Genomic DNA, 12,319 nt, shown 5'->3' with positions numbered 1-12,319 from the left:
AATTTATTTCCAAATGTGAAAATATAATTGAGCCTCCGTAGCTCAGTCGGTATAGACAAAGCCCTTTGGTCAGAAAGACCTGGGTTCAATTCCCATCCAAGACGTGAGGAACCTTTATCTTTATCTTGACTAAAGGCAAGTTAGCAGGTCTCATATGGAGGTAGGGGGTTTTTTCACCTAGAAACTCGGGTTTTTCATCCCCTAGAAAAGGGCAAACTGGCCCCATGAACACACACACACACACATCTAGAGACATAGGACACACTGGGAGGCACAGGGCCATCCATTTTATCCTCAAAATGGTCACAGTTGTGAATTCCACAGCTAAAAGAACCTCAATGGTCCATGAAAGAGCTTAAGGAAAAACAAGGGAATATAATTGAAAGATCACTGGGTGTATGTATACACAATTGCAGAAAAGAAAAAAAAAATTAATGAAAATATCACTCCAAGAAAGGGTGTCAAAGAAGTACAGAAGTATGATCTTGGCAGCCCCAACAATCAGAATCAGTTTTTTTTTAAGATGGTGTTTTATGTCTAATAAGCATTATGTTTAATACTGTCAAAAACCAAAGAATGGAGCAACTATTGATATTGAGTTTTGTGGAAAGCTTAGGAAAAGTCCCACTGAAATGCACAAAATGTTATAAACAGTTATAATGAACATAAGGTTCTGTCCTGAACAAAACATATTTCAATGTTTAAACATTATAAAAGAGGACAGAGAGGCTAAAGCAGATGATCCTTGAAATGGATGGCACACAACAACTCTCAGTTCCGAATTGCAAAAAATTGTCGAACTTAGTAACAATTAACTCCAAGAATGTTAGTGAGTTAAATGTGAGTTAAAGTAATATGGCCCACCACAGACTTGGGGAAAAAGAAAAATTTGTACAATGTTTGTTCTACAGTGTATGATGATGAAAAACCCAGACAACTGGATGACTGAAAATATTTTGTTCACACAGTTGATAGGGAACCTGATTTCCTAAATATCATCATAACTGGGGATGAGAGTTGTTGTTTCCAGTATGATCCTGAGACTAAAAGACACAGAATTGTGATCACCAAGCACAACAAGATCCACATAAAAGTTTGTTTCTAGAAATCAGATTTCCTATTTAACTTCTTAACCTTTGAAATTACATTCAAGAATTATTACTGTTAATTATCCTTGTCCAGTTCTGCAGAATTGATCTCCTTTCCACTTAATTGCTTATCCCATGCTATTGCTGCAATCTGTCTCTTAAACTGTCCACAATTATCCCTACCTTGTAGTCACATATCTATTCTTTACTCAAAGAAACCCTCACATTGGCAGCTACCAAACCAGTAATTATCCTTCACAGTCACTTTCACCAAATAGAGTGAAATCCACCATTTCATTCACAATAACATTCTCTGATACAACAATGACATCCCAAACTCTTAATCCCTATGTACCCCTCTGTTACATAGTGCAACATATTGGAGATATCTGATTTTACTCAGTTTGAGACATTTCCAACTTAAGATCTATTAAATTAATTGTAACATTTATTAATTGTAATACTTGAATAATTGTAACTTTATACTGAACTGAAACAATGCAAGTTATTCCCATTTCTGTTTTTATTGCCATAACAATCCTCATATCCCCAGTCACTCATATTATTATTATTATTATTATTCAGGCCTCCATGGAGTCAAAAGACTCATCATGGGAGGTCCTTCCTAAGAAACACAAAGTCTATCATACCAAAAATCATTGACTGTTCTCGCTCTCACCACTCCATCAGGCAATGCATTCCATGGTTCAACCACCCTCCATGTAAAGAAACCACTCCTCACCCTCTTGCTCTCTTAATACATAATTATATGCTCTCTTAATACATAATTACTTTATGAACTATTTTTGTGCCAAGCAAAGTTAATTAACTTACTTCTTTCCAATAACCAAATGCAATTCCACCAGCAATCAATTCCAGCAGCAATATGGCACCAACTGTGTACAGATACTAAATTATAAAAAAAAAATGATAAATAAATAGATATTAAAATAATGTTGTAAGGTCACTGGACAGCACAAGTTTCAGTAAGTTCTTAAAAGGCACCATGATATTAACTGCAACCATGAAGCATTTATTTTGGTAGGACTGGATGGAAAGGTGAAAGGGGGAGGAGGAGAGGGAGAGAGAGAGAAAGAATCAATTCTAAACAGCAAATTTAAGAAAATACTGAACAATAATTGGAGGGTGCTAGTGAGCCAAGCGCTGTGGACGTACCTAAGAAGAGCTCCTGATTCAGATAAGTTATTCTAGGAATAATTAATTATATATGCGAATCCCACAGTATTATTGAGCATATTCATGTGGATATGATCTCATGTATGCCAGTTGGATGGCTGAGGAATAACAATCAGGCAGCTTATAGTTTAAGTTACTATTTCAGGTGGACCATATTGAGGACAATTTCTGTTGATGTAGTAATTCTTCTCTCAAGCTCTCCTTATGACTCTACAGCCCAAATTGAGCATTGGCTTCCTGGATTTGTAACCTCCAGCTCTCTCTGTGCAAAACTTTACTCTGCCAGTTTGGACATTGTAATATGTATTGGTATCTATCCATCTTGTTCTTGGTGTTTTTCTCTTGGTCTTTTATCAAGAATTTTATTATTTGTCTTAAGAATACTGTAATTTTCCATAAAAAATTATATCCTGCCCACTGCAACTTTTTAAAACTTTACACTGGATATTGTGGATTCTTTATAAAGTTGATATAACTCATAGTTGTATCTAATCCTCCAGAGACCATTATTATTCACTTGGCCAAATAATTTTCTAAAGCTTTTCCTTTCAGAAGCTGAAATCGTATTCTCTACTTTTGTCTTAAACATTCAGGTTTCACATCTATGGGTAGCAACTGGGAAAATTATTAGTTTATATATTTTTTCCCATTATTTGGAAGTTAAATTTAAGGGTCTGGGCCACACTTGCCATGTTTGAAGATTGGATCTTGAACTGTTTTATGCCTGCTGTGGAACGTTATTGTTGCCTGTGTAGCTCAGTGGATGTGGCGTTTGCACACCACCACGCTTGGCCACATGAAGGAAGACTTCGTTTCGAGTCTAGTCGGCGACTAGAGGAAATTTTTCTAAGCCTTTTTTCGACCGGTTCCCGAGTTAGTCGATCTCTGGCACGGGCAAGCAGGTTTTTCCTCTCGGGTTTTTCGTCCTGTAAACTCAAGAAAATCGACCGTGGAACCCACATTATTTCAGACATTAAATATATTGTGTTAGGGTTAGGGACCATGAGATGGCAGCACATTTGAGCCGTCTCTCTTCACTGTGCCACTTAATTAGTGATAGCTTTGGGCCATCTGTCTCTGATTGGGTACCAGTGGAGATTGAACTGCCCACTCAGTCTCCAAAAGTTAGATAGGGCTAAATGGCCTCGCCTACTCCCGTATACGGGAATAAAAAGGCGTTAGCTGATTATATGCGTAATTGTTTGAGTAAGAGCGGCTGTAAACGTTGTGTGTTACCGGTATTATTAGTGTGGGGGGTTTTTCTTGCCTAAACTTAATTATGAAATTGTTATTATTAAACCTAGTAACCTGCAGGAAAAAAAAAAAAAAAGACAGCGGCATTATCATTCCATGATTTTAATTTAGATTTTAGTCGTTTCGTTAAGTGTGAGGTCTGTTATATGTATTCCTTCAATTACATAAATGATTTGTGGATGTTTAGTGCAGATGGAAGAAGGGTGTGTGTGCGAAGTGTGACCTGAATGAGGAACTGATGAATGCAAATATGAAATTGATGGTAGAAAGTGTTAGTAAAGATTGTGTCGCAAGTGCACATTTGAAAGAGGAGGATGGTGGGAAAGAGATGCGAAAAAATGTTAAAAAATCAGAAAAAAAGAAAAAGAGTGATTTGAAAACCGTAACGGATGTTAAAAGGGACGAAAGTGAGGCGAGAGTGGCAGAAAGAAATGAAATTGAGAGAACGAAAGAAAGTAGAAATGGTGTGATGCAGAAATCGCAAGTGAAAAAAATCAAAAGAATAAATGATAGTGAAAAAAGAATGAATGATGGCAAAAGTTGGACGCATGTTGGACTGAGTGTACTGAAACAAAGAAAGATGAATGAGAGTAAAAGTGAGAAGAATGATAACAAAAGTTGGACGCATGTTAGTCCAAAAGTACGGAAACAAAGAAAGATGAATTAGAGGGGAAAGTGGAAGAGGGGGTCGAGAGTTACAAAGTTACAAAGATTTAATAATAGAGAGAATGTGTCATGAGGTTCGGAAGTCAATTGGATTGGATGAGGCAAGAAATGAAATGGATGCGGAATGAAATTAAGAGAATTCAGGTCAAAACTATTAAAATAAATCACGATGGCATGAAAGAGTTAACGAAAGATGAGAAAGTGGCGTTGTATGGCGACTCCATTATTAAAGGCGTGCTAGAGGATAAAATGCACAAGTATGTTTTCCAGGCGGTAAAATGTGTAGAGTGATTGAGGCATTGTATATGAGGCGGGAGCGAGCAAAAGGGTTAATTGTATTAATTGGTACAAATGATTTGAGAGAGAACAAAGGGCATGTCAGAATGAATGTCAGGAGGCTGCTTGGAAAGATAAAAGAGAATAGTGTGACAGGAAGGGTAGTCGGTGTGTTGCTTAGGTATGTTGCTTAGGTGAAATGAGGTGGAGAGCAAGGATTATGAATGATATTCTGGCTGAAATGTGTGAGGAAATGGGAGTACAGTTTGTTAATGTGTGGAATGAGTTTGAGGGAACGAAATGAGCTGTATGGGAGCGATAGCCTGCATTTGAGTGGTTATGGTGTGAGTCGCTTGGAGAGACTGCTGCTGCTGGAAGGTAGAGAAGTGAATAGAGAGAATGAATCAGATTGAGAGAGGGGGAGTGATGTGGAAGAGCAGGAGAGTAAGACAGGAGAGATTGAAGAAGAGGAAATGAATGGGTAAGTAAGTGGTATGAGTATAGAAAATGAGAGAATGGGCGTGCAAGAGGAGAAGGGAAATGGGGAGGCCCAGGGTGGACACGGGTACACAGCATGAGAAAGGTGGATGCTCCAAGAGGAGGTGAGAGGATGTGTACGCAGGAAAGAAATGGGATGACCAGGGATCAAGAGGAAACAGATGAAATTGAAAAGGATTCTAAAATGAAGAAGCAGAAAGAGAAATTGCCCCATCCAGCATGGAGAGATCACATCGAGTGAGTGGTATTAGTGGAACTAGCTTTAGATCCAGAAATGAGCTGTCATGTTTGTAAACCAATGCCAGAAGTATAAGAAAAAAGGCAGATGAAATGGTTGCACTAATTGAGTCTGTTCACCCAAAGATTGTCGGAATAAGTGAGACATGGTTAAATGAGAACAGCATCCTGACAGGAATAGAGATGGAAGAGTAAGATATGTTTTGTGAGGATAGAAGGGGTAAAAAGGGAGGGGGGAGTGCTATTGATGACAGAGAAAGAGTTATGTCCATACAAGGTAGAGATGCAAGAGGGAAATAGGGCCAGTGGTTTTGAGGCAGTATGGTGTGAGATAGAGGTGAATAGAATCAAATACTTGGTGGGATGTTGTTATAGACCTGGTAATGTGGATGGTGGTAAATAGTAAAATGTATAGTCAAATAAGCCAAGCAAATAAGAAAAGGGTGATCACTATGGGTGATTTTAATTATGGAAATATAGACTGGAATGAAGAGATAGCAACTGGAAGTAAAGAAAATGAGTTTCTTGTTTTTGAGGGATAACTACCTCAGACAGTATGTAACAGAGGGTACACGAGGATTAAGGGTCTTGGATTTGGTCATCTCATCAGAGGATGTAATTATAAATGAGGTGTCAAATCATCCACCAATTGGTGAAAGTGACCATGAGGTGATTACCTGCAGTGCAAAGGACCCCTGTGAAAAAAGCGTATATGTGGAACTACAAGGGGGGGACGATTATGAAGAGCTCAGGAGACAGCTTGCGGGTGTAGCATGAAATGAGGAGTTAGCTGGAAAAGAGATCAATGCAGCTTGGGGGATTTTCAAAAACTATTTAGTAGATGCAATGTCTAAATGTATTCCAAGGGTGAGAAAATTAAATAAGGTAGGTGCGAGATGGATGACTAGAGATTAAGCATGCGATACAGAGAAAAAAGACATTGTGGAGGCAGCATAAGAGAAGTGGAAGTAACAATTTCATGAGGTCTACAAAGACCAGGCAAGGAGGGTGACTTGGTTAGTGAGAGTAGCTAAAGAGAGGTATGAACAGCAGTTAGCTGATGAACCCAAAAATAATCCTAGGGTGTTCTTTCGATATGTAGCCAGCAGAAGTAAGAATGATTATGGAAGGATGACGTTGATTGGAGGAAATGGTATAAAGACAGCTATTGCAGATACTTAATGAGCAGTTCATAAAGATCTTTCAATCTTGTGAATGTGACTTCATGGAGAGATTGACTGTAAGTGAGCAAGAGGTGTTTGGGGAGTTGAGTAAACTAGATGTAAATAAGGCTGTGGGACTTGATAATATATATCACCGTGTAGTCTGAAGGAACGTGCCAGAGAGATTACACCTGCCTTGACATATTTTTTTAATATGAATCTTGCACTTTTTCAAGTTCCTAAAGAGTGGAAGGAGGGCAAGATTGTGTCACTTCATAAAGGAGGTGATCGAATTCAAGTATCAAACTATAGGCCTATCTCTGTGTCAGGTGTTGTGGTTAAGTTGTTGGAGAAGCTTGTGAGAACTAGTATCCAGAGTTGGGTTGACAACAATGGTATAATCTTTGATGGACAGCATGGATTTGCTAAAGGGAGGTCATGTTTTAGTAATCTACTTACTTATTACAATAAAGCGACTGCTTCCTTGGACAGAGGAAAAGGATACACAGTAATATACTTGGATTTCGCAAAGACTTTTGATAGAGTACCTCATGATAAGTTGACAGTCAAACTAGAGCAGATGGGGTTGGATATTAGATTAGTGCATTGGATTGGAGACTGGCTATCTGATAGGTATCAACAAGTTGTGTATGGGGGTGTGATATCCAGGAAAAGGAAAGTCACTAGTGGAGTGCCTCAGGGATCTGTTTTAGGGCCATTACTATTTAACTTGTATATTAATGATCTTAGCGATGATTTGGATAGAGATATTCAGTTGTTTGCAGATGATGCAAAGTTGGGACAAACCATAAAGAGTAGTGAAGATGTTGTGACCTTGCAAGAAGACTTGAATAAATTGAGTGATTGGGCAAGCAAATGGGGATGTGAGTGCAACGTTGCAAAATGTAAGGTTTTAAAATTTGGAAAAGAAAGATGGGACGCAGAATTCATGCTTGGTGAGAATATATTGTTGGAGGTAGAGGAAACAAGAGATCTGGGGGTGATAGTGGATAAGGATCTAAAATTTAGGGGACACATCGCCAAAATTGTGAAGACAACACAAAGGCATCTGGGAATGATACGGAGGACACTGACTTGTAGACGTAGGGAGATTCTTGTTCCATTGTATAAGGGTTTGATTAGGCCACACATGGACTATTGTGCCCACATTTTGTCACCGGGCTTCCAGAAGGATGAAGAGATGTTGGAAAGGGTCCAAAGGTGACTGACTAAGGTAATTTCTGACCTCTGGAATATTGAGTATAAAGAAAGATTGAGAAGATGTAATTTGCAGAGTCTGGTGGAGAGAAGGAACAGGGGAGATATAACAGAGACCTACAAGTTGGTAAGAGGTTGTTATAAGATCAATGGTGGAGAAGTTCTACAGAGAATAGTGGGAGATCAGGGGAGAACCAGAAGTCATCCCTGGAAACTGTATAAAGAGGGTGTGAGTAGGGAAGTGAGAGGCAGGTTTTTTTGTGCAGAGTTGTGAATGATTGGAATGCCTTGCCTGAGAGGGGGGGGGGTGTCTGCAAGGAGTTTGAGTGTGTTTAAGACACGGTATGATGAGATGTGTGTGTGTGATAAAAGGACCTCCCAGAAGTCTTTGACTCCATGAGATCTTGGAAAATAATGATAATTTTATTTGTAATACCAAGTTTAACAATAGAACATTTATTAAAATATATCAGTAGTTTAACATGTCTGTATAATATTACTAACTTGAAACAGAATAAAAAATATTAGTCATACATCTCTGAATATTAAGATCAAAGTATAATTTTTGATATTTCACTGAAAGGTTACATTAAAATGCATTAAATACACTAGAATGAGGAGAATTAAAGATGAAATTAGTTGCCTCGTAATATAAATTAGTGGCCCATCATGTTAAGAGGAATTCTTAGTGTCAAACAACTTAGCTTCACAGAATTCTAATTAAGCCTAATTTTATAGCAACAATACATTTTATTTGCAGGTGTAAACTTCTGTGGCTAATTGGTTCAAGAGACATATTTCGGTGATTACACCACATTTTTTATTATTCAGTTATACAATATACTGAAATAATAATAGTTCCCTACAAGTTTTGTAAATCGTAGGATTTACATCTTCAGAGGTAAATAGTATAACTTAAAGTTTAAACAAGAGAAATTAATAAATACAAATCATAATTGTCTGGCTATTCACAAACTCAAATAACAGAATGCAGATATAAAATGTTATTGACGTTGAACAACACTGGACGATGTCACCTGTTCTTGTTCTCGTTCATACAGTCCGAGATCAGATTGATGTAGATTTTTTTATTAGAGCTGACCACACTTGATGGAGAATTAAACCTTGATTTTTATTGCATTGGGTTGGGTTTTTTCCAGCATATAGCTTCTTTAGATTTTCATATGTAGCAGTTATTTTCTATATATGACATTGTTTTTTGCCAGAGTACATCGTGTCCAGTGGAAGTGGTATGGAAAGCAAGACCCGTTTTTTGTTCTCTTTTGTATTGTACATCTTTTTGATGTTCAGCCATGTGTATTTCTCCATATCTTCCTGTCTGTCCTACGTAGCAAATCCCGCAAGAGCAATGGATTTTGTAGACTTCTGGTTTTTTAAGAGGATGATGAGGTGGTTTGGTGGATGTAGGAATCTTCAGATTTTTTCCATAGGAAGGAAGGCTAAGTTAATGTACCACTGGTAATACATTTTATGTCTTCATAATTAATCCTGTTAATGTGGCACAACTTATAAAAGTTTCATCTCTGAAAATCAGCACCACCAGATTGCAAATTTCATCCATCTCATTATCAGTGTCCCACTGATACAGAGAACAGAAAGGAAGAGGTGTGAAAAAAAGAGAAAGGAATGCTTCACTAAGTGAGAAAGAAAAAGTAGGGAGAAAGTCACATACAGTTATCCCATTATAAGAGATCTGCTTGATGAGAGAGAGAGAGAATTAGATATTGAGTTTGTTGACATGGGTTGACAGAGTTGAGTTGAGGATGCCATGGCAACAAATAAGTCAATGCATAGGTTATGCAATGTATGCATTAGTCAATGCAAGAAAATTATGTGGAGTTTGGAAATGGGTGGATTGAGTCTGATGGACAAAAGGACTTATACAAGATGGATGGTTTTCACATGAATGAATATGGTGTTCAGAGTTGAGAAGATGTAATTTGCAGAGTCTGGTAGAGAGAAGATATGATAGAGACCTACAAGTTGGTAAGGGGTTGTTATAAGATCAATCGTGGAGAAATTTTACAGAGAATAGTGGGAGATCAGGGGAGAACCAGAGGTCATCCCTGGAAAACGTATAAAGAGGGTGCGAGTAGGGGAGTGAGAGGCAGGTTTTTTCGTGCAGAGTTGTGAATGATTGGAATGCCTTGCCTGAGAGTGTGTGTCTGCAAGGAGTTTGAGTGTGTTTAAGACACGGTATGATGAGATGTGTGTGTGGTAAAAGGACCTCCCAGATGAGTCTTTGACTCCATGAGGTCTTGGGATAATAATAATAATAATATGTTTAACTGGAGGACAGTAAACATAGTGAATTTGAAGCCATTTGGAGTTAGAGTCCAACATGAAAAAATATAAAATTTGTTGTTGCTATAGAACGAGATGTAAAGGATGATGCCTTTCCTTTAGTGTTGCCAGCATTCGTTTTACACAAATCATGGTCTCTACAACCATGTTATCAATAATTATTTTAATTTTCCAATGTTTCGACCTTCATATTCAGGTCATCATCTGGAGTACACACACATATATACAGAGACAAGCTAGATTACATTTCACACAGTATGCTGTAGAGACAATGAACTCATCAATGGTTTTTTACTGGCCTGAATGAATTCCAGTTAAAAATAAAATAAAATTACAATAAATAAATGAAATAAAATAAAATAACTACATCACAGCTATATTCTATTTAAGACAATATCAGAGAAACATTCTTTTACAGTAAAAACGATGTCCTAATTTAACATGACAATTGTTATATTAGATTTAAGATTCTGTATTATCTATGGCCCTATTTATAATAAACTCTTGGGAAGAAAGGTTAAATGGGTAGAATATGTGCCTTCCATATTCCTGGGATTTTTAGACCATCACTATTGTCAAGATTAGGGTGGTTGATAAGAATCTCACAGGGCTCCTTAAATTTATGTTCATACCATTTTGGTGTGATGTAAACAACAGGTGCTTTTCCAGTCAATTCTATGTAAAGCGTTCAGGGATGATCAGAAAGACCAGCTTGACCATAGTTATTATATTTAATGTGTCGTTTATGTTCCTCTTTTCTGATAGGAATTGTGCATCCTATTTCCCTTATGTAGGGCAAATTACAGGTGTAATGAATATGGGATACTCCAGGGTGGGCCAGTGGAGGAAGTGGATTGGATCCTTGAATGAGTTGAGTAAGTTCTGTAATTTTGCAGAAGGTTTACAGGTGGCTTTAAGGTTGTATTTCTGTAGTATTCTGTTTAGGGAGGAAAGGATGAGTTGTTATTTTGTCTGATATCCCTTTAATATATGGAATGGTTACAGTTTTATTGTAGTCCAGTTTATTTTTGTTTTTAAGTGAGGTCTTGTACAGAATTTTGTTGATGTTATTTTGGCTATAACTATTTTATGGGAAGGTATTGCTGATAACATTTAATTCATCTTTAAGTGCTTTGTTCATTGGAGCGAATCTTCAAAGCCCTGCTTTTTACAGTATTAATGAACCCAAGGTTTTGTGTTGGGTGGTGGTAGGGGTTTATGCATATATATTGGCCAGTGTGTGTGTTGGTTTCTGGTAAACAGTGAAGGAAAGACTGCCAGAAGGAAGACGTGAGACAAGTGTATTTAGAAACAGAAGTATGTTCTGCTTTTCAATCTCAATTGTGAATTGAATGCATTTGTGTTATTTGTTTAGATGGCTGAGGAAAGTGTAATGTCTGGCGGCCACGGGGCCAGATAGCGAAAATATCGTCAATGTATCTAAGCCAGACTTTAGGTTTTAAAGGAGAGAAATCTAGAGCACATTGCTCAAAATGTTCCATGTAAAATTTATTAACTTAAATGAAACATTTAAGTTAATAAATAGTTATTTTCTTATCAATCTGTGTTCATATCAATACCGTTAAATCTATTACAACATGTCTGACGAACACATAAGCCTATCCGCGCATTCCATGTAAAAGTTAGTAATGGGGGGGGGTAATGGTGAGCCCATGGCTGTGCCTTCTTTTTGAAGGTAGAAAGTGTTTTACCACACAAAATAGCTAGAACATACATGTGCAAAGAGTGCTGTGATATCGGGAGGGAATCTGTCCTGTAAGAAAAGGATTGTGATCATTGATCGGGACATTTGTGAAGAGGCAGAGACGTCAAAACTGACTAATAATCATCTTTTTCCAGTGTGATGTCTTTGATTTTGTTTACAAAGTGTTGTGTGTTTTTAATATAGGAAGGGGAATGACCTACCAACTCCCTGAGCGCTGATGCTAGTTTCTTGCTAGGTAATAATTGGGGCTGTCTATACTATCGACTGGAGTGGTGTGTTTTGTTTGTGAATCTTTGGTAGGCTAAATTCTTGGGGAATGAGCATACTGCAGTAATTTTCTAACTGTATCTTTGGGTGATGTAGTGACTGATTTAAGGCTTCTCCATTTTCTTTTTTATTCGAATGGTTGGGTCATAGTTAACAAGTTGATAGGTGCTGTTGTCTGAGACTATTAGATTCATTTTTTGTAAGTATGTAGTTTGATTTAGAATAACTGTGGCACTGCTTTTATCAGCTCTAGTAATTACGTTGTCCAGATTTAATTTTAATGATTTCACTGCTTTCAGTTCAGATTTTGTTAGGAAGCTAGTTATTGTTTTTGTATAATATAAATTTAAAATGTTAGAGGTTTCTAAATGTATTTTATCTGCTATGGTAGTTAGGATAAATCT

The 12,319-nt window shown here is 37.4% G+C and overlaps 1 protein-coding gene across 3 annotated transcripts in view; it reads right to left on the bottom strand.

Annotated features, from left to right (window-relative positions):
• LOC150105905 (tetraspanin-11-like) overlaps positions 1-12,319 on the bottom strand; it is a 191,111-nt gene that overhangs the window by 59,747 nt on the left and 119,045 nt on the right. For 2 of the 3 annotated variants that reach the window (XM_090393666.1, XM_090393664.1), the window contains one exon: positions 1,923-1,997. The exons of the other annotated variant lie outside the window; for it this stretch is intronic. In XM_090393666.1, the coding sequence (XP_090249792.1) occupies positions 1,923-1,997 (75 nt within the window). The remainder of the gene's footprint in view (positions 1-1,922; positions 1,998-12,319) is intronic. 3 annotated transcript variants of the gene reach the window in all.

This window comes from Typopeltis vanoorti, chromosome 6, assembly GCF_054136105.1.
Source record: "Typopeltis vanoorti isolate ZY-2024b chromosome 6, IOZ_Tvanoo_1.0, whole genome shotgun sequence".
Lineage (NCBI taxonomy): Eukaryota > Metazoa > Arthropoda > Arachnida > Uropygi > Thelyphonidae > Typopeltis > Typopeltis vanoorti.
Note: the sequence above shows the minus strand (reverse complement) of the source record. Positions and strands in the feature narration are given on the sequence as shown.